Source organism: Rattus norvegicus, chromosome X, assembly GCF_021556685.1.
Source record: "Rattus norvegicus strain SHRSP/BbbUtx chromosome X, alternate assembly SHRSP_T2T, whole genome shotgun sequence".
Taxonomy (NCBI): Eukaryota; Metazoa; Chordata; class Mammalia; order Rodentia; family Muridae; genus Rattus; species Rattus norvegicus.
The window spans coordinates 105,814,884-105,838,012 of record NC_141554.1 but is presented as its reverse complement, the minus strand read 5'-3'; the positions used below and the strand labels follow the sequence as shown (position 1 = coordinate 105,838,012).

Sequence of the window (23,129 nt, the reverse complement as noted above, 5' to 3'; positions counted from 1 at the left end):
CATTGTTTCCATGCTGAGGTCCGCCTACAGGAATAGCTGCCACAGCTGCCTGACCCTTTCTAGAGGCCCGTGTGGAGCCAACTGGGATGGCTGGAGGATGGCAGGGGATGAGTATCCAAGAGTGGGGAGCAGATCCTAGCTACAGGCATTACTTGTATTAGGAAAATTGGGCTAAAGCCAGTGTCACAAAGTCCTTTGGACCAGGGAATGCCCCAGAGTTGGAAACAGCCCTTTGTGACCCAGCCATGACCAGGCCTGGGGAAGAACACACAATGAGCTGGGCGCCATCAGTGGTAGCCTTTCATCTTCTCCAGCGCTCTTTCTTCTTCCTAACTCCCATCCAGCGCCCACACTGTTCTCTAGAGCCCCTTTCTCCCACCGAATCATGAAGAGTAATTGTTTTCTTTCCCATCAGTTGTTTTCTCTTTCTGGTCTTTGTGGCTACGATGTTTGCTACCCATGCCCCATCCACAATGGATCTCTACCCATACCCCAGATCCTTGAGACAATAATCCTACAGGAAGAAAACATACATGAAAACAGAAAAGAGGGACTGTGCCATGTCATTCACAACTGCACACTGAAGAATGCCCACCCAGGGAAGCTTTGTTGAGTGTGGGGGGGGGGGCAAAGGAAGTATCTCAGAAAGATTCAGGACTCTCACCATCCAGAGCCTGCCCCACATGGGGATGCATCCCATATGCAGCCACCAAACCCAGACACTGTTGCTGATGCCAAGAAGTGCATGCTGACAGGAGCCTGATAGAGCTGTCTCCTGAGAACCTCTGCCAAGCTTTATAAATACAGAAGCAGATGCTTGGAACCAACCATTAGACTGAGTATGGGGTTCCCAATGGAGGAGTTAGAGAAAGGGCTGAAGGAGCTGAAGGGGTTTGCAACCCCACAGGAAGAACAACATCAATCAACTAGATACCCCAGGGCTGCCAGGGACTAAACCACCATCCCAAGAGTACACAGGGATGGACCTACGGCTCCATCCACACATGCAGCAGAGGATGGTTTTGTCCAGCATCAATGGGAGAAGAAACCTTTGGTCCTGTTGAGGCCCAATGCCACAGTGTAGTAGAATATCAGGGCGGGGAGGTGGGAGGGAGTGGGTGGGTGGGTGAGGGAGCACCCTCTTAGAAGCAGGGTGTAGGATAGCAGGTTTCTGGAGGGGAAACCAGAAAATGGGATAACAGTTAAAATGTAAATAAAGAAATGCAATTTAAAAAAGAGAAAATTAAAAGAGAAAGATTCAGGCCTCTCAATCTTGACACTGAGAACCACACCCCAAGGAAGAGGCGGATTATCCTCTAAGTTGACCTTGCAGTTGAATTTCTCTCTGGCTAAATGCAATCCACCCTAAACCCACCACCTCCAACAACAAAAAAACCAAGAACTAAGAAAAACCTGACCTCACTCACTCTCCTCTGGCTCTTGACTTTTCCTTATTTAGCTTTCCCCAAATGATTCCCATAACACTTGTATTCTCGGTCTACTGTTTGTGTGCTTCCCTTCTCCCTATAGACTCACCTGCTATCTGTGCCCTTAGCACTGAGACTCAGCACTGCAGCTCATCTGTGACTCTCTAGGATACACAGCACTTCTCTATGCCAGAACAGTCTCTAGACCCAAAAGCATCGCAGGAAAACTCAAAGAATGCCTATCTCTAGACATCCTTTCTCATTGTCAGGAAAGGTGGTTTCTTCCTCTCTAGATTGCTACTTCTCACCAATTTACCAACACACCACACCACCACCCCCCACACACACACTGTACTGGCTTATTTTGTGTGTCAACTTGACACAAGATGGATTTATCACAGCCCCTTGTGGGTGGTGCCATCCCTGGGCTAGTAGTCTCGGATTCTATAAGAAAAGAAGCTGAGTAAGTCAAGGGAAGCAAGCCAGTAAGCAGCACCCGCACCCCTCCATGGCCTCTGCATCAGCTCCTGCCTCCAAGTTCCTGCCCTGTGTGTGTTCCTGTCCTGACTTCCTTTGGTGAGGAACAGCAAAGTGTAAGCTGAATAAACACTCTCCTCCCCAACTTGCTTCTTTGTCATGATGTTTTGTGCAAGAATAGAAACTCTGACTAAGGCACACATACACACTCCACCACCACTACCACCAACATCACAACACCATACTCCTAGAGAAGAGAGAGGCTGGTATGATCCAGGAGCTCCAAGACTGGGAGGAGAGAGAGAGAGAAAGAGAGAGAGAGAGAAAGAGAGAGAGAGAGAGAGAGAGAGAGAGAGAGAGAGAGATTGATTCTTAGGCCATGCCTTAAAGAATCATATCCCTTTGTGGCCTCCCCAGACCTATAACCCTCAGAAGGGGTTAACATGGGATCGATCCTGCCTTAGACATAATGAGCCATTGGGTTGCCTAGCTGTACATCTTTCTTTGCTGTATGTCCCTCATTAGCGACCTCATGGCTGGTAAGGGGTGAGCTGCTGCAGGCTCGGTGCTATCTAAGGGAGGGTTTTCATATACACACGAGTTTCCTTGCACCTTATGAACTATAGGTGCCATATTTGTTCATATAGATCCAGTCTTTTGACACAGGCCTTTCTTTTACTAATGGACACTTACCTGAGGCTGGGGACAGGTGTTTCGGAGGCTGCTGCTGTGATGAAACCTGTCAGCAGCATGCCACTCATGACATCGTGGGAGGGTGTAAGGGCATCCCTGCATGACCAAAGGTTGCATCAGAACCAAGGCTCATGGAGGGTGAGGATTGGCAGTAGACCAACTGTGGAGCATCAAACACCTGGAAGTGTAATGAGAAGAGATTTAGAGCTAAGCCTAGGAGAAGCCATTGGAGTTAGCATCACTTAACAGCTGCACGGATCAGCAAGCCATGAGACAGGCATCCCCAGCTAACGAACCCAATAGGTCAGCTATTGTATATCGTGTGCCATAAATGATTGACTGTTAGCCAAGGACGTATTTATTGTTACCTATTATGCTTTGTGCTAAAGACATAAAGGTGAATTACTATGATATAGGCTGAAGAGGCAGCTTTTAGGTAAGCTAATAATTGTAATAAAATAGTCACATGCCAAATACTATGATCAAGGCCAGCCTAGGTTATGGGGGTACAAGGCATATCTAAGATTACCCAGATTCAGAAGGACTGCATTTGAAGGCTTCTGGAGATAGATCAGTCAGTTAAGTGCTTGCTCCATAAGCACAAGGACTTTAATTTGATCCTCAGAACACACAAGTTTTAAAAAAGTGTGCATTATAGCATGTGTTCATGGGGTTGGGGATTTAGCTCAGTGGTAGAGCACTTGCCTAGCAAGCGCAAGGCCCTGGGTTCGGTCCCCAGCTCCAAAAAAAAAAAAAAAAGAAAAAAGAAAAAAGAAAAATAGCATGTGTTCATAATCCTAACACTGGGGGGGGGGGAGATAGGCAGATTCATGGGGCACAGCAGCTAGCCAGCCTAGCATACTTGTCAAGCTCCGTGCAATGAGAGACTCTGTCTCAAATTGTTTAAAAAAAGGAGGCTCCTGAGGTTGAGCTCCGTTTCCCATAGAAATGCATGCACATTAAGCATATGCTCCTGCACATACATGCACACACACAGACACACACATACACACACACACCACACACACACACACAAACACACGCTACAAAGAGTCCGCTTCTAACACACACACACACACAAATACACACACACACTACAAAAAGACTGCTTCTAACACACACACACACACACACACACAACAAAGAGACTGCTTTTAGGATAAGGCAGAATGGTTTGTCTATTTAGAAAAGGAGAGAGAGGGAGAAGGGCATTAATTGTTGACCCATCTATTTAAAGGCTGATGTCACAAAAAGGCAAAGCATATTCAGGTGAATTCAGTGTGGCTAGAGTTTAGGAGACACAGACAGGGCGAAGACATAGTGCCTGCTCCAAGGAGGTTCCATACAGAGAAAAGAAACAGGGAGAATAAAGACCATAAATTGTCACACGCATTAATATTAAAACGAGTGATGGGATGCAGTTTAGAAAGCGATGAGGACAAGATGAATTCTATCCAGTCGTGTCATGAAAATGTCCCTAGAGGAAGTGTACGGTAGATGAGTCATGGAAGAGCAGGGGATTGCATTAGGTAGGAAAGATAAAAAAGAATGTTCCGAGTGGCAAATAAAAATCATGTGTAGTGTAAAGAGAAAACAAAATAGGCGCCAGATCAGGCCCTGTCCTGAAGGACAAACAAAAGATTCTAGCTTTTGTCTTGTAGACAACAGGGAGGCACTGAAGATTTTAAGCAGGAAAGTGACATGGCCATATTTCCCTCTACTTGCCTTGTGTGGTGATTCTCCCAGGGGAAGAGCATGCCGAGAAGCCAGAATATAATAAACAGGTAGGCAGGATGTGTGAGCAGACAGCAAGCTTTGAGGTACACTGAAGAGGTAAAATGTTTGGGACTCAGTGACCAATTGGATGTGAAAGGTAAGGGAGGTGAAGGAGTCAAAATTTCTAATTTGGGAGTTAGATGGGTAACATTGCCAACAGCAAGAGCAGAAATACAGGGAAAGAAGACATTTGGTGGGGTGAGGGGTGAGGACAATGTTACATAATCGGCTATACTGGAGACATTTAGCCTTACATATCAGGATTGTTGAGTTTTGAAAAGGAGATGGATGAACAAAAAAGTAGATGCACAAACCAAGTGGCAGCTTAATAAATGCATACAACATGAGGAGAAGCAGCAACATTGATACTTGAAAATAATAACGGTAATCTCTTTTAATGTGTGGCCAAAACAGTCCCTCCTCCAAAGGGGAAGAAGCAATCATCTTTGATTCCCGGTGGTGATGATAAAATGGTGACCATTTTTAGACTCTATTCCACTAGTTCCCAACATTTTATATATAAAGGTCCCTTCCTAAGATGAAGAAAGTCTCACTTCACCCACTCACTCCTACTATAGTAGCTGTACTTTTAGAACTTCCAGAATGAGAAAACACTTAACACATTTAGACATCTGTAGACTTCATGCATCAAGTACCCTTCTCTCTTCTTCAAGGGTTCATGGTAGCCAAGATGGAGGACTATTTCAGAGTCTGAGGTCTGTAGCATGAGGGACACTTTGTCATGATTTAAAATCCCCGACAATTACACAACTCCACAGTTTTCTTCCTACAAAAAGATTGCCAGAGGATGGCTGAAAATATGATTCCCTCATTCAGATACCAACAGTAAAAGATCAGTCACTCAGGTGAAATATAACTTATTGAAATGGATGTGGTGGTGCACACCTTTAATCCCGGAACTCGGGAGGCAGAGGCAGGTAGATCTCTGAAGAGTTCAAAGGTAGCTAGTCCAGAACAGTTTTATTTTTGGTGAATTCACAAGTAGTTCACGTTCTTACAATTCAAAAGGTGTTTTTAACCTGCAGTGCTAGCAATTGAATCCAGAAACTCAGGCATACTAAGCAAGTTCTATATGACTGAACTACATTTTTAGCCATTAAAAGGTTTTCATTTGAAATTTATTTATGTATTTACTTGTAGCACTGGAGGTAGGGCCAGGGCCTTTCAAATGCTAGTCAAGAGCTCTACTACTAAACCTTCATGTACACTCTTTACAGAAGAGCTGGAAAATGTGAAATAAATTGTAGGATGGAATTGAATGTAAGCTATCATATTATCATAACCTAGAGATATCCATTACCGACAGATGGAAAGATATAGTATTTTGTCTTTGAGAAACATATTGGTTAAGTCCCAGGTGTTTTGGAGGACATGTATGCCACTTTTTGAGTCAAGTGTTTGAATGCTTGGCCTCTAGGGAGGAGCATTATTAGGTGAGGCCTTGTTGGAGGAAGCGTGTCACTGTGGGGAGCTGGCTTTGAGGTGTGAGAAGCTCAAGTCAGTTCTCTCCTTGCTTCCTTCCGATCAAAATGTAGAAGTCTCAGCTCCTTCTCCAGCACCATGTCTCCCTGATGCTGCCACGCTCCTGCCATGACAATAATGACTGGAACCTTTGAACTGTAAGCCAGCTCCAATTAAATGTCTTCATTTATAAGAGTTGCTGTGGTCATGGCCATTCCCAGCAATAAAATCCTCACTAAGACAAGATGAAACTGGTTGCCTGTAACCTGGGGCAGGAGAAGAGTCAGAGTAACTAAAAGCAGCCTATTCCAAAGAGAGGAGAGGAAGCGCTTTGGAAATCCATGGAAGTAGTGAGGGATGGTAACCCTGGAAAGCACAGAGAAAATGAGCATTGAGCTAACTAGGGGTACTCTAAACTGAACAGTTCTCTGCCATGTAGTCACTGCTGGGGGGGGAAGGCAAGTGGAATTCCCATCCCAAATCCTTTGTTTTCCCCTCTCTGCATTGTCCTAGGGAACAGAGCCCTCCAAAGCAAGCTGTTCAATCAAAACATCTCCATGAAAAACTAAAGAGATATGTAGAGAGCAGTTGTGCAGAAAGCCAAGAAAACATGAAAGAGCAAGGCATCTTGACTCATCCCCCAGAGTACAGCTCCTCAGTCACTGAATTCGAAGATAAAGGAAATGAGTAAATGTTAGGTTGACTTCGAAGGTTAACCAGTCAAGATGATCAGTGAACCCAAAGAGGCTACAGTAAGCACATGACTCTAACTCAGGACCTAGGCAAGAAAGAAGTAACATGGAAGAAAAGTTCAGCAAGAAAGTTGGGATTTGGAAAACAGGAAAAGATAAAATAGAAAAGTTAGAAAATTGGCCAATGAGAAGGTTTAGTGGGTTAAGGTGCTTGCCAGCAAGTCTGACAACCTGAGTTTGATCAATGGGAAATACTCAGTAAATGGAGAAATCAACCCTCAACAATTACTCCCCAACAATAAACAAACAAATTTAATAATGAAATGTTGGAAATGAAAAATCAATAAATCAAAACTTTAAAAACAGTGAAAACATCACCAATAGACTCAACACAGAATATGAGCGATGGCAGACAAGGTCAACAAAACACCACAGTTACAAACAAACATCAATAAGAAAAAAGTGTACAGCACTCAGGAGGCAGAGGCAGGTAGATTTCTGTGAATTCAAAGCCAGCCTGGTCTACGTAGTAAGTTCCAGGACATGTAGAGAGATCCTGCTTCAAAAAACTAAAAGAGAAAACAAATGAGCATAGTCATAAGTTCCAAGAATTTTGGGTCAAAACACCAAAGCACAGGATATGAGTTGAGACAAAACAGAGCACACGGAGAATCTATATAATAGGAGAGCCACATAACCATCCCTAAATCAAGAGAAATAAATGCAAATTCCAGAGATGTTTGGAACTCAACACAGCATGGCAAAGTAAGATCTTCCCTGGCACCCTGAGGTCAAGAAGCCAAAAATACAAACCAAAGAAACAATTTCTACAGCTGTAAGGCATACTATCACTTACATACAAAAGCAAACACATCAGAAAACATCCTGTCTCTTATCAGCAACCCTAAACCTAACCAATGGAGGAGAAGAAGATACTTCGGAATGTAAGTAACTGATGGAGACCCAATCAAAACATGATTTATAATAGCTGCAGAGAGTGCTGTGGTCATTGGTTCTGGCATTGGACCAGACCCAGAGTGAAATCTACACTCTATAACTACCAACAATGTGGCCTGGAATACCTTTATCTCTCAGAGCATCAGTACTCTCATCTGTAAAATGGGTATAAGAATAGTACTGACCTTATGAAATTGTTCTTATTATTAAAGTCAGTCATGTTAACATACTTCCTGGCAGTAGGGCATGGCTGAGTGCTACCTATAATCATCATTATATCCTATCTTACTGAATCGGTATACCACAATTCATTTTATGATGTGGTCATATATTTATAGTTCTTTTGCTTTAGAATTCAAATTGCAGTGAACAACTTTCTGCATAATTATGATCCTCAATATAATTTCCTGAAATGGGAGAAACAAAAGCTCCCCAAAAGCCCTCCAAAAGACCTTAGTACTTGACATGTATATTTAAAGCATCTTAGAAAAAAGTTACATTGGTTTATACTACCACAAACAATGTATGCGTGTGCCAACTTCCTAGAACACTTGCCAACAGCATGTATCCTTGTTTTGTCAATTTTGAGATTTGCCCCTCCACACCTGTTTAGTAGACACTTGCATTTCTTCTTCTGTAAACTGTTTTGAGAGTGGCTTTTTATAAAATATAGTGTGCTGACACTTGACTGCAATCCCAGCATTGCAGAGGCAAAGGAAGAAACATTGTCACCAATTCAAGGCCAGCTTATCTACATAGCAAGGTGCCCAGCCAACCAGGGCTATAGTGAGAAATCCCTGCTCCAATAAACACAACAACAAAACAGAATTCTTTAAAAAATATCACTTTCCTTCTCATTGTTCTGCTAACCTGTCACCAGAGAAAATTGAGATAAACTGAGGAATAAAAAAAAATCATACCTTTTAAGTCATGGTGGCCCTCCCCTTAAATCTCACTGGTCTTGAAGCAGAGGCAGGTGGATCTCAGTGAGTTCAAGGCCAGCATGGTCTATAAAGGAGGTTTCAGGACAGCCAGGGCTACATAAGAAAGAGACCCTGTCTCAATTTCCTTCCCCAAAAGATGAACATAACACAGACAAAAAGAATCACCTCTTCCTGTCCCAGCTTCCAGTCCCAGAATCCTCTGTTTTCAGCCTTTTGTTTTATGACCTTAAGCCATTCCGCCTCTTTAAGCCTCACTTTTTACATTTGTTATTCACTGACATTTCCGTACGTGCGTAGACTGTATTTTGATTAAATTCACTCCCGATTACCTTCTCTCCCTGCTCTCCAGCCAGCTCAACCTCTCCTCCCTAACAAATTCCCCTTCTACTTTTGTTTTTCCTTTTTGTTTTGTCGTTTGCTTACGGAGTTTAATTAGGGTTATTTGCATAAACATAAATAGGAGGTTGTTCATTGGAGCATGGACAACTAACCAGTGACTACACCACTGAAGAAAATGACTCCTCCCCCAAGCAACCATTAACTGCCAATAATAACTCCTCAAGGAGGGGTGGAGCCTCCTGAGCCCCTCCTCCATTCATGATTGACTGTTGAAGGGCCCCATCTTGTGCAGGCCTTGTGTAGGTAATCAGTCTGTACGCACAGGAACACAATGATTTAGGACTTATTTTGCTATTCTGTCAAATGTAAGTGTTTAAGATTGGCAGGCATCAAAACACTATTATTCCCACTCTGTACAGCGTGAGCTTGAAGCATGCTAAACTGTCTTTCAGGCTCTTTTACACAGGAGCCAGGCACTGTGGTCAGCACTTAAGAGGAAGAGAGAGGAGGATGGAGATTTCAAAGTCATTCTTGAGTACATAGCAGTTTGATGTCAGCCTGAGATGAGTGAGACTTTGTCTCAAACAAAGAAATAAACAAAAGCAAGCAAGCCAGCAAACAGAAAAAAAGATTTTTAGCATAATCTGGCAAGGCTGTCCTAGCAAAGAATTATAATTTCTTTTTCAGATGAACATGCTGAGATATAACTGAACCTATCCAGAGCCCTTGATTTCTGCTTTGTTCTATGGCGCGCGTGCGTGCGTGCGTGCGTGTGTGCGTGTGTGCGTGCGTGCGTGCGTGCATGCGTGTGTGTGTGTGTGTGTGTGTGTGTGTGTGTGTGTGTGTGTTATACAATGAGATGACTCAGTAGACACGGACAACAGCGCTCAAGCCTGACAATCTGAGTTCCATCTGACTTCCATACATACACTGTGCATGTACAGTTATATGTAGATCCAATAAATAAATAAATAAATAAATAAATAAATAAATAAATAAATAAATAAATAAATGTAAACAAGTTAAATAGACCCGGCATGTGTGCACACATGTGCAAGTGTGTGTGTGTGTGTGTGTGTGTGTGTGTGTGTGTGTGTGTGTAACTTGAGATTGAGTTTCATGCATGCTAGGCTAGTGCTCTATCACTGAATTACATCCCTAGCCATTTTCCGTTTTGAGACAGAATTCTACTTTTTATCAGACTGGCCGTGAAATTGAGGTCTTTCTGCTTCGGCTTCTTAAGTAGCTAAAATCATAGACATGTACCACTGTACATAGTTAAAATATATTTTCATAAATTTAAAGACAAGAAATAAACCAAGATGGTTACTCTTCATTTGCTCCCAAAAATGAAAATATGCCCTTCTATTTATATATTTCCAAAATATCATTTGGAAGTATATAAAATAATTTGTTACCATTGGAAAAGGGAAGTGAATGGCTATTGTAGAGAAATTCTTTTCCATTTCTTTGGAATTTTTTCCCTTAAAAATCAGTATGCTTATAAAAAAGTGTATTGGAGATCTATGCAAAATATATTAAATTATTGTACGTACATCCCAACATAATCACAGACCAGGTGGAAAAATAAAATTGTAATCTACACCATAAAAATCTCATGTCACCAACAGGAAATATAAATTTATGGATTGATTTTATTTATTTATTTATTTATTTATTTATTCATTTATTTATTTGTGTTTGAGTGTCTGCCTGCATGTATGTACCTGTACTATGTGTGTGCTCCTGGAACTGGAGTTACAGACAGTTGTGAGCAAAATATGGTGTTGGGGTAAAAATTAAAAAGGCAGCGGAACCAGTTCCTGTTCATTCTCATTCCACGTGGCTCCAGCTGTTTCTCTGCCAGTCGCTTTCACACACAGTCTCCTTGCTGGGTAAAATCAAAGTTCCAAAACTTGTAATTTAGCAATTAGATTTATATGTTAAATACTCCATCCATAATACATCCACACAATAAATTCACTGCCAATTAATAAAGATTTAAACTGCCCACCTAGACAAGATAAAATTGAGTCCACCTGGATCTGGATCATCCTGCTTTGTAGTCTCCATCTTGATTTGCCTTGCTCCTTGTCCTCCTCCCTCCTTCCTAGACTTTTCCCTGTCTACCCATCCTTCTCATCCAATGATAGGCTATGCCTTATCCTGGACCCGCCTTGCTGCATAATGACATCATTCTACAACATGGGTGCTGGGAACTGAACCCAGGTCCTCTGCAAGATCAATGAGTGCTCCTAACTGATGAAGCATCTCTCCAGTTTAGAAATGTAGGTTTTAAACTCAACATTCTTTTATGCTTTTTTGAATTTTCATCATGTAAATATATTAAGTGTTTCAAAGCAGCGACTTTCTCCTTTCTCCCCACTTTCCTCTAAGATGCCACCGGAGCCTGTGAAGGCTGGTGTGAATTGTCAACTTGGCAGAAGCTAGAATCACCTTGTAGGCAATGAGGAATTATCTAGATTAAGAGTGGGCTCTGAAGGTGCAGGCAGACAGGAGCCGGATGTAGATCTCTCCTGAGAGACACAGCCAGAATACAGCAAATACAGAGGCGAATGCCAGCAGCAAACCACTGAACTGAGAACAGGACCCCCGTTGAAGGAATCAGAGAAAGAACTGGAAAGCTTGAAGGGGCTCGAGACCCCAAAAGTACAACAATGCCAAGCAACCAGAGCTTCCAGGGACTAAGCCACTACCTAAAGACTATACATGGACTGACCCTGGACTCTGACCCCATAGGTAGCAATGAATATCCTAGTAAGAGCACCAGTGGAAGGGGAAGCCCTGGGTCCTGCTAAGACTGAACCCCCAGTGAACGTGATTGTTGGGGGGAGGGCGGCAATGGGGGGAGGATGGGGAGGGGAACACCCATAAAGAAGGGGAGGGGGAGGGGTTAGGGGGATGTTGGCCCGTAAACCGGGAAAGGGAATAACACTTGAAATGTAAATAAGAAATACTCAAGTTAATAAAAAAAGAAAAAGAAAAAAAAAGAGTGGGCTCTGAGAATGTCTGTGAAAGACTGCCTTCATTGTGTTAATCCATGTTTAAAAAAAAGACCCATTTTAACCGAAGGTGAGCCCATTCCCTGTGGAGAATCTTGGAATGAATAAAATGTACAAAGGAGCTGAGCATTCAGCTCTCTCTATTTCCTTATTGCTGGTGTGATGTGACAAGCAACTTCAAGCCCCTGTGTCCTTGACTTACCTGCTGTCTCAGGGTCTCTATTGCTGTGATAAAATGCCATGACTAAAAGCAATATGGGAAGGAAAGGGTTCATTACGTTACATATCTGCTGAGGGAAGCCAAGGCAGGAACTGAGGCGGGGGACATGGATGGGTGCTGCTTTCTGCCTTGCTCCCTATGGCTTGATCCACCTGCTTTCTTATAGAACCCAGGACCACCACCCCAGGGGTCACACCACCTACCATGAGTTGGGCCCTCTTACATCAAATCACTAATTAAGGAAATGCCCTACAGACCTTCTATAGGAAGGCAATTTAATGAAAGAATTTTCTCACTTAAGATTCTTTCTTTCCAGATGCATCTAGGTTTGTGTCCAGTTGAAGAAAACCAACCAGCACTCTAACCATGATGTAATACCTGAACGGTGAGCTAAAACAAACCATTTCTCTTTCAGTTACTTTCCCCCAAGTGTTTGTTAGAAGATTCATTTTTTTCACTTTGTGTATGTGTCTGTCTGTCTGTAGGTATATGCCAGTGCTGATGGAGGCCAGAGGCCCAGGATCCCCTGGAACTAGAGTTACAGGTAGTTGTTAATTACTTGGTGTGGGTGCTGGAAATTGAGCTAGCATCCTTTGGAAAAGGAGCAAGTGCCCCTAACCATTGAGCCATCTCTCTGGCCTCTACCCAAGTCCTTTTGTCACAGCAACAGAAAAAGAACTAAGACAAGTTCTTCATTTGTTTGGTGGAAAGAATGATGCAGTAACTTTTCTATACCCAAATAAACAACAGTAGTTATACTCTTCTAACCAGGCATGGTGATTCATACCTGTAAAACTCAGGAGTCTGCAACAGGAGGATTATGGGTCTAAGGACATCCTAGGTGACAAAGAGAGATCCTGTCTCAAAAAAAAACTCCCACAAAATTCCATATGTATGTATGTATATATATGTATATGTGTGTGTGTCTTCATTCTAAAGAGTTAACTAAATGTTAATATATAATATATAGTCCTCACAACAATCTTATAAAAGAGTCGTGATCTCAACATACAATGAAAAAACAGGTACACAGACAGAAAGTAGCTTGTTTGGTCATACTGAAACCATGTGGCAAACAGCTAAAGCAGTTCTGCCTCAGAATGCAAGTTCTTCATCATTACATTATGTTCTCTCTGTAAATTCTAGAGCCCACATTGTGAGGCACTGCTGTCACTGGTCCCCTAGCAAGCAGAGGAGGGAGCTTGTTGGAAAGATGAGGGACAATAGAGGAAGAGAGTGGGGAACAAAAGAAAGTAACATATGTGGCCATGTGCCTGTGTGTGCATGCATGTGTATGTACATGTGTGTGTGCGTGTGTGCTTGTGTGTGTTTGAGATTCAAGTACATTATATACATGTATGAAAATGCCATAAATTAAACACAGATACATACAGAGTTTGGGAGAAATGATGGATACCAAGGAGAGTAGCTAGGAGGGGCTGGAGGAAGGAAAGGGAGGAGGGAAAGCAATTTAATTCTATTTTAACTAAAAATATTATTTTAGGCAGCGTGTGGTCCCACATGACTTTAATCCCAGAACTCTGGAGGCAGAGGCAGGCTCTGTGAGTTTGAGACCAGTCTGGTCTATAGAGTGAGTTCCAGGACAGCTAGGAGTACACAGAGAAACCCCATCTAAAAACAAAATCATTTGAAATGGTTTTATATTTTATTTAGCTCAGAGTTTTAGAAGTGAATGCAGTGAAACAAGCATTATGACCCTAGTCCAGGCTGTGTCACATCACGGTGGTGCCCTTGCATCTCTATGTGTTTATGCCTTCCTGACCCTCCTCATTCTTCCCTCCTCTTAATAAGGCCAGTAGGCATTAGTCATCATGACTCTACCCTAATCATCTAATCACTTTCCCAAGTGGTGGTATTGCTTTTAATGTTTTTTTAGCATATACTTCTTTTACACAGTGTGTATATGTATATAAACAGACATATAATATAAATGCAACCTGCTGAGTCTGTTTTTGCTGGTACTGTAACTATGGTTTCAGGGCTCACCACTCTGTGTTGGCCAACCCCCAGTAAAGGGACTCAGCCTGGGAGATGCTAATTTTCCTTCTCCTAGCAGCCATTAGTTGCCTGTAGTACTTTGTCTAGGGGTGGTATCTACATTTATTTGTGAGTGTAAGGATAATTTTTGAACATCGTAAGGAATTTTGCTGGTCTAGCAAAGTGGCAGTGGGAGATTTTTTTTATAAGGTCCATGACTTCACTAGCCCCATGAAGCTAGTTGGTTTCCAGTACAGGGCCTGATTTCCCTCCTGTAAAGTAGGCTTCATCAAAGAAGCATCTCTTTACAGCAAATAGAGATTATCATAGAAAAACAGAACTGGCAGACACACACACACACACACACACACACACACACACACACACACACACGCACATGCAAAAGCAGAATGCAGTGACTGTCTGGGGCGGTATGAGGCTGATGGACCCAGGAAAGCACTTAAATGCCCTTTGCAGGACATCTGAGAAATAAATTTCTGGACTGACAAGCTTCTCAGTTTGAGTTCAGAGCGTCTCCAGTGTCTGGAGCTCAATCGATACTTTAAAATGAACAAATCAACTCTTTCCACCTAACACCCGGCAGTTAGAAACTGACACTACAGAGAGAGCTATAGAAATGGACAAGGATGTCCACTGTTGTGTAGTGTCAAAGAGCAAAAATGTGCAATTGCCTCAGATGTCCGTCACCAGGGGACTGGACAGTGGACCATGCCAGAGAGGAAGCACAGCATGATGGTTAAGGGCATGGGCCCAGAGCCGCAGCGTTTGCCTCTGCATCTGGCTCTGCCACTTACTAACGAAAATCTGCACAAACTCTCTAACCTTATTTTACTTCAGCTGCTACAGCTCTAAAATGGGGTGAACAAAAAGACTGAGCATGTGTGCGTCTTCTTTCACTGCCACGCTGCAAAAACACCACATTGTGAGAGGAAATGTGGTCATGCAGTCTCACCTTGGACTGAGGAGAGAAGTCTGTAGTCATGGAAAACCGCCTCATTCATTGCCTTGTTGCCAGTCGCTAATTCATGCTCTCTGGTGTTTAGCAAGCACTCAAATGTTATCTATGGAGGCCGCTCATACGGGATTGCTATGTAGTTGCTAAAAGGACATAGCTTATGTCTTGATTTGATTTCTGCTGCCATGACTTACAGGTTCTTCCAGAGGGAAGTCAGGGCGGAGACTCAAAGAAGGAACCGGGAGGCAGGAACTGAAGCAGAAGCCATGGGGAAATGTTGCTTTTTGCCTCGCTCCTCCCAGCTTCCTAATCTTGCCTTCTTATACAGAACCCTCTGCCCAGGGGTGCACTGCCCACAGTGGGTTGATCTCTCTGTGCCCAAGATGCCCCCGTGGACTTGTTTACAGCCCGATCTTGCCAAGGCATTTTCTCAGCGAAGCTTTCCTCCTCTGAGGTAACTCTAGCTTGTGTCAAGCTGACAAAAAGCTAACCACTACAGATGCCAAACATGTATATTTTTGTTAAAGAAAACAGCTGTTAAATAGTATGCTTGATAAAAGGCGAATTTTGTAAATGCCTTTACCAATCTATGTGTGAATACATGCAGAAAGAAAGCCTAGACAAATATATTGCAAACTGTTTATTGACACTTCTAGGGAGCTGCATAAATGAAACTCTCTCTCTCTCTCTCTCTCTCTCTCTCTCTCTCTCTCTCTCTCTCTCTCTCTCTCTCTCTCTTTAAAAAACCCTGGGTTTTTTGTTTTTTTTTTTTGACAAACCATTTATTATTCTCAGGAGAGAAAAAAGATTGAGTTTTAAGGTGGATATGTGTAGGAAAGAACCAGACAACGGAAGTCTTCCCACTGCTACAGACTCCTTGCCTCAGTCCAAGGTGAGGCTACATGACCACCTTCCTTCTCACAATGTGGCTTTTCTACTAGACAGCATGGTAGTAAGAGAGGAGGCACACATTATATATGTCTTCCTAAAATAATTTCCTATAGTTTCTGGCCAAAGCCAAGTTTCTACTTAGGATATACCTCAACTAATGAATCAGAGAAACTCCAACTGTCAAACTGGAAGAGACCCGTGAGAGTAAAGCAATCCCTTAATTGGCAAATGAAAACAAGGAATGTGTTCCTGAGGTAAGACCTGGAAAGTCTTCTTGAGAAATAAAATGTATTTCCCACTCAAAAGTCTTAAGATCCATCCACGTAGTTGATAATTTTATTCTAAGAGACAAAGAACTCAACAAAACTGGAATTTTCTTTTCTTTTTTTTTTTTTTTGGTTCTTTTTTTTTCCGGAGCTGGGGACCGAACCCAGGGCCTTGTGCTTGCTAGGCAAGCGCTCTACCACTGAGCTAAATCCCCAGCACCTGGAATTTTCTTATACCGCTAGTCAGAATGTAAGTTGGAAAGCCATTTTGGAGAGGGAATCACAATGACTTCTAATGATGCTGTTGCTCATATTTTGTGAGTGAACAATTCCACACCAAATAATCTTCCCGACAGAAGCATTCACCCAAACTCAAGTGCCTAAGAAGGAGCACAGAAGCCGAGGGGTCATAGAGGCAAGCTAGAGATCTAAACATCCACCTGCAGCAGAATGGGTGACTAAATTTCGCTTATGTTCATAAATGCACTCTTGAAAAATGAGTGAATTATTGCCACATATTTCAACATGGATATATTTCACAAGTATAATATTGATTATTAAAAAACAAGTTGCAGTATAATACATACACTGAACACCATTGGAATAAACTTTTAACATACATGAAGCATCAGCATAGGTTCTTTAAACACACACATGGTAAAGATTAGAGTATGAATAAATGAAAGAGAATAGCAAACACTACATCCAGGATACCGTGGAGTGGGGAAGCTTTAATTATGGAAACATAGACTCTATTGGTAATGTCTTTTTTAACCTGAACATCACATTATGTCCAGATCTTACTATGTCTCTCTTATGTGCTTTATGCTGCTTTGAATGTACAAAAACATTTCACAACACAGTGCTTTTTTAAAATACAACAAATCCCATGCTAAATGGAAAGCCAATCATTTTCAGACATAACAAGAGACTATGCAATGTAATAAATGCCGATGTTGCACTCAAAATTTAAAAGATTATTCCTTAGACCTTCTTCATTTTCCCAGGACTACTTCCGAAGGAGGGAAGCTACTAGAGATCTGGCAGTTGGGTGTAGTCAGACGGGAATTAGGAGAAAATCTTCCAGCCAGTCATTAACTACAGAAAGGAGAGCAATTTTACTAATCTCTTGGGTTTGCGCATTGAAAAATACAATGGTGGAGCAGATTGTCTTAGAGAGTTTTGTTTTCGGATGATTGTGTGTTTGTCTGGTGGGTTAATTGGTTAGCAGGATGCTAAAGCCGTCCTGGTAAAGTGCTCAAGTGTTTCCCATGTCAAAACATTATTCAGATTTATGCAAAGCAGAGTGCCTCATAGCCCTTAGTGTGCTTTATGGACATTGTCACTCTCCAAGAGGGCAATTCAGTTAAAAAGCATTTCCAACCCCTGCCCCCCGAACACATTTTAAATGGAATCTATTAACATTCTCCTAAAACTATTGTCCTAGAAAGATTTTAGCTGTCAGTGTTTGGAATCCTTTGGAAGGACTGGCAAGATGGCCCAGTGGGTAAAGACACCTGCTGGCAAACCTAAGGGCTGAAGTTGGATTCCTGAGACCCACATGGTGGAAAGGGCAGAACTGATTTTTTTTTTTTTTTTTTTTTTGCCAATTGTCCTCTCACTTGCACCTGAGAGTCATGGCACATGCCTCCGTCTCTCTCATATGCACACGAAATAAATTACACTGTAATAAAGGCTCTAGACTCCACTGAGTGGGCTTTCTCTCAGGGAGTGCCTTCTCTGTTTATAAACTCTCTTCTTACCTCCATTAATGACTTGTAACCTCCTCACACAGGCATTATGGCAGATCGATGCGGACACTTGTGAGCACATATGATGGGAAGGCTGTGCCCTAGATGGCCTCTTTATATCTACATTTTAGGCCTCTCCCCTCCTTTGGGTGACAGAGGAGCTGAAAGCTGTTCCTGGTGGGAGCTCAGAGTCACCCAGCTAGGTCCTAAGGGACAAGTCTCTTCCTTCACGCCTTTATCCCATATCAAGAGTTGCCAGGAAGCAGCACTTTGAGGCAGGGGAGGAGCAACTCCATCTTCTTTCAGAAACAGGACATTGACAAACTTCTAGTCCTGAGACTCCTTAGGACCCCCCCCCCCACACACACACACACACTCAAATCTCAGAAGAATCTGCTGGGGTTTGTGGCTTCCTCTGGACTCTTTGGGCAGGTGATTTACTTGGGAGTCTTTAATTGAGAAATAAAGATTCCTTTGGAAACGTCTATATGTGGAGATTTTCAATGCCTTTGTTCTTTTGAACAATGGAAAGGGAAGCAGAAAGGTATGATCTTTTCCTGACAGTATGTGCCATGTTCTTGACAAAACAGAACACTGGATCTCCTTTCCTAAGATCTCTTCTCCCCACTCCCAGCCACCTCACCTGCTTGGAACCCACAAGGTCTGTCCTTATCTACCTATCAAAAGAAGGATAAAGCATATTTACCCTTCCAGTCCCAGGCCCATGTACCAGGTTGTGGCACTTAGCCTGAGGCTAGGAGAGGCAGGAGTGTGGAAGGAAATGGGGTGTTGGACTCTAAAGAAGTAAGCTCTATTTCAAATCACTCCAAACTATGCTCTGGAGAGGTAAAAGGTGCCTCTCTGGTACAGGAAGACAGAAGAGACAATGGGGAAAATGAAGGGGGTCAGGAAGTCAGTGCAGGCTTGCCTTGAGCCCTTCACCCGGGGCTCTGAGGCCTCAACCCAGTTTACTTCTGGGAAGAACTCCTGTGTCCTGTCTCCTGGCCAGAATACTCATTTGCTCAGAAAATTGGAGGTCCACTGTTGCCTCTCTGAGTAAATGCTTTCCACACACACACACACACACACACACACACACACACACACACGCCCCTTCCCTCTTACCAGTAAATCTACCCTTGGACAAAAAGCATGTCATTGAAAAATCGAAGATAAATAAACACCCCATTTCTATCAGAGGAACAAACCTCCTTTCTCTTATTCTTCCTTTAGATCACAATTACTCTTGTAATTGTCTTGAGTTATGATTCTCGGATATCTTTTTCCTTCTTTATGAATCCAATCAGTTGCTACTTCATTAGAAGCATTTTAAATGCAAGTTTTTCCTCAAAGACACATGCAGTCAGACAAGAACAGGCATACAGACAGCCCCCTTAGACAGTACCCTTGAAGCTTCCCTTATTTCAGCCAGCTGAATGAGGGCAAGGCTCGGAAACAATTTCTCTGTGGCCTACCTTCTGATTCCGTCAGGTCTGCGAAGCAGGCGGTAGCTGGAAGCCGGGAGGCCCAGGCTAGGCTGTCTCTGTGAATCAGCAAAGAAGTCCCTCAGACAGGGATGCCGACAGCTGCTGTGTGCACACTCTCCCGGTCTCTCCCACCTCCCTGTCCTCCTCCTCCTTCTCCTCCTCCTCCTCTTCCTTCTCCTCCTCCTCCCCTCTCCGAGCTGCTCTGTGTTGCTATGCAATCATCACCAGTACTAACAGCACCATTCCGACCTCAGGCAAAGATACCCTTGACTGGACGAATGCAGAGAGAGCAAGGACAGTTTTATAAAAGTATCAGTGCCGTGGCGGCTCGCGGAGATTTCAATTCATTTGAAGCAGAAGAGCAAAGCGGAAGAGCCTGAAAAGCAGAGGGAGAGAGGGGGAGAAGGAGGAGAGGCTTCCACTGAGAGGAGGAGACAAAAGAGCTCCGGAGATCAATACAAGCTGCTAAGCTGAGCAAAGTGTCTGGCCCCCAACTTCCACATAACCAACCCAGAGCCAAAAGCAACTTTGGAGCCAGCGGCTGGCAGGGGCCCCTCGGTAGTCCGTCCAGGATTCAATTTCTGTGCCGGGAGCTGAAACACACTGCTCTAACAATTGTCATTGGTACCCAAGGTACGGTCTTGGCTGGGCACAGTGCAATCTGCCAGTGACCTGTGAGCTCTTGGAGCCACTCCCTCCTAGTCCTTCAGTGTGTGAAACTCAACAAGTAAAAGAAAGAAAAGGGACTTGGAATGATTTGAGAAAATAAAGCTTCCTTACTCCCCTCACTGACTACCTACCCTACTCACTATCACAGATTTTTTGCCACACCAGCTCTCACTCCTTTAACTGTTAAAGGTTTAAGTTCCAAACATTTCCAACAGATCTGGATGCAGGATATTATATCGGTGTACAGAGGGCTCGGCACACAGCAGGTCACTTAACATACACGTGCTGAGTGAATGAGGAATGAATGGGTGACCTGATAAAGGCTGTCAGAAAACCCTCGATGCCACCCCCCTGCCCAAAGGAGACTAAGGCTTGAAGCCCTAGAGCTCTAGGCCTTGGCAAAGGGACTCATTCTTTCCTCCCCCTGCGTCTGAGAATTGGGTATGTATGGAGTAAGGGGCTGCTTTGGGTGTTACTGAACTCCTCTGAGGAGGAAACTCCGTATGCTCTGACAGCACTAGAACTTCAAACAGAAAATGCTTCTGGATCTGTGGGATCTTGGATTGGTATTAATATGTCTAAAGTACTGAGAATCATTACAAAGACTATTATTATTATTTTACTTTATTTTGTGGTTTAAATGAAAAATTTTTATTTATCTGTTTGTTTGAAATAGGATATCAGGTATCCCAGGCTGACCTCAAACTTGGCACACAGTTAAGGGTGACCTTGAGTTTCTGATCCTTCTGCCTTTACTTCCTGGTGCTGCCATTACAGGGACTGACACTGTGATGGTTTATGCTGTGCTAGGGGACAAATCCAGGGTTTGTCTTTGTTAGGCAAGCACATCACTCTATTCCAAGCCCTGAGAAAGATATCTTTAAATAATTTTAGTGGAAAAATAGTAGTTGTTCATATTCGTGGGAGCGTATCTTTATGTTGTGAGCCAGTCCAACAAACTAATAGAGTACTGTGCCACGGATGTTTTCCGTCTTTTCTTGGTGAAAGTGCTGTTAGAGCCTTTTAGCAGTGTTGAAGGAAGCACATTATTATCTGTGCTCATATGGTACAATATTAGCGTTTTCAATATGATCATTAGTTAAAAGTCGGTGTTAAGAAGGATGATCAAAATGTGAATGCTTCACTCCTTCTTTAAATGAGGAAAAAGAATACCCTTGGCAGGGAAGGGAGAGGCAAAGATTAAAACAGACACTGAAGGAACACCCATTCAGAGCCTGCCCCACATGTGGCCCATACATATACAGCCACCCAATTAGACAAGATGGATGAAGCAAAGAAGTGCAGACCGACAGGAGCCGGATGTAGATCGCTCCCGAGAGACACAGCCAGAATACAGCAAATACAGAGGCGAATGCCAGCAGCAAACCACTGAACTGAGAATAGGTCCCCCGTTGAAGGAATCAGAGAAAGAACTGGAAGAGCTTGAAGGGGCTCGAGACCCCATATGTACAACAATGCCAAGCAACCAGAGCTTCCAGGGACTAAGCCCCTACCCAAAGACTATACATGGACTGACCCTGGACTCTGACCTCATAGGTAGCAATGAATATCCTAGTAAGAGCACCAGTGGAAGGGGAAGCCCTGGGTCCTGCTAAGACTGAACCCCCAGTGAACTAGACTGTTGGGGGGAGGGCGGCAATGGGGGGAGGGTTGGGAGGGGAACACCCATAAGGAAGGGGAGGGGGGAGGGGGATGTTTGCCCGGAAACTGGGAAAGGGAATAACACTCGAAATGTATATAAGAAATACTCAAGTTAATGAAAAAAAAAAAAGAAAAAGTGGTGTGTGCGTGCGTGCGTGCGTACGTGCGTGCGTGCATGCGTGCGTGCGTGCGTGCGTGCGTGCGTGCGTGTGTGTGTGTGTGTGTGTGTTTCAGGATGAGATTTAAAAGCTGAAGCTTCACCAGTTATGAGGCCAGCCTGATTTACAAAGTGAATTATGGGACAGCCAGGACTACACAGAACAATAACCTTGTATCAACAACAACAATAAATGATGATGATGATGATAAACAACTAACAACCTCTCCACCCCCTGCAAAAAAAAAAAAACCCTGAAAGTTACTAGCTTCAACAAATGGCTAGAAATAAAAGCCCTCTTCAAAGCAAACAAAATGGGAGCTAACTGTCCTTCCCTGAAGCTAGCTATTTATTTATTATCCCATGTGTGAGCGAGGTTTGTCTACCTATATGTATATGCACCACATGTATGTCTGATGCCAGTGGAGGTCAGAGGAGGATGTCAGATTACCTAGAACTGGAGTTAGGAATGGTCATGAGCCATCTTGTGGGTGCTGGGAACTGAAGCTGAGTCCTCTTTTAACCATAGAGAGAAAGAGATTAGGGCCCTGCCAGGTGTAAGAAAGGTCACTGGTTTCTGGAACACGAGGATCAGCCTTTGATTTTTCAAAGACCACATAAAACAGTCCCAGGAGGTAACAAGCTCCTGGAAACAAAGCCATGTCAAGATGTGTGGCAGAGACAATTAGATCCCTAGAGCTTGCGGGCCAGCTAACCTGGGCACTTGGCAAAGTTCCAAGACAATAAATGACCCTGTGTGAAACAAAAAGTGGAAAGCATAGAACCCTTGTGATTGTCCTCTGGCCTCCATACTAAGACACATCCCAATCCCCTACTCCCTACACGAACATGCAGAGGTCCACTCACACAAGCACTGAGCAGACTAGGTTTTTTGTTGTTATTGGTCAACTTGGTACAAGCTAGAGTCATCTGAGAAAGGGGGAATAGAAGTCAATAAAAGAATTTCCTCTACCACATTGGCCTATAGGGGAGTCTAGGGGAGATTTTCTTAAGCAATGATTGATGTGCCCACCCATTGTGGGCAGCGCCATCTCTAAGAAGGTGAAGCTGGGTTTAAAAAGCAAGCCTCGTAGGGGTTGGGGATTTAGCTCAGTGGTAGAGCACTTGTCTAGCAAGCGTAAGGCCCTGGGTTCGGTCCCCAGCTCCGGAAAAAAAAAAAAAAAAGCAAGCCTCGTAAGTCACGGAGCACAAGCCAGTAAGCAGCATTTGTGCATAGTCTCC

General features: G+C 43.3%; 1 protein-coding gene across 6 annotated transcripts in view; it reads right to left on the bottom strand.

Moving 5' to 3' along the window:
- Window positions 1-20,068, bottom strand: part of Drp2 (dystrophin related protein 2) — a 50,665-nt gene extending 30,597 nt beyond the window's left edge. Inside the window, exons 1-3 of one of the 6 annotated variants that reach the window (XM_087600670.1) lie at window positions 19,910-20,068; window positions 19,388-19,455; window positions 2,598-2,775 (exon numbers count right to left, since the gene is read on the bottom strand). In XM_087600670.1, the coding sequence (XP_087456796.1) occupies window positions 2,598-2,714 (117 nt within the window). In that variant the 5' untranslated portion in view covers window positions 2,715-2,775; window positions 19,388-19,455; window positions 19,910-20,068. 6 annotated transcript variants of the gene reach the window in all.
- Window positions 20,069-23,129: the final 3,061 nt, after the last annotated feature.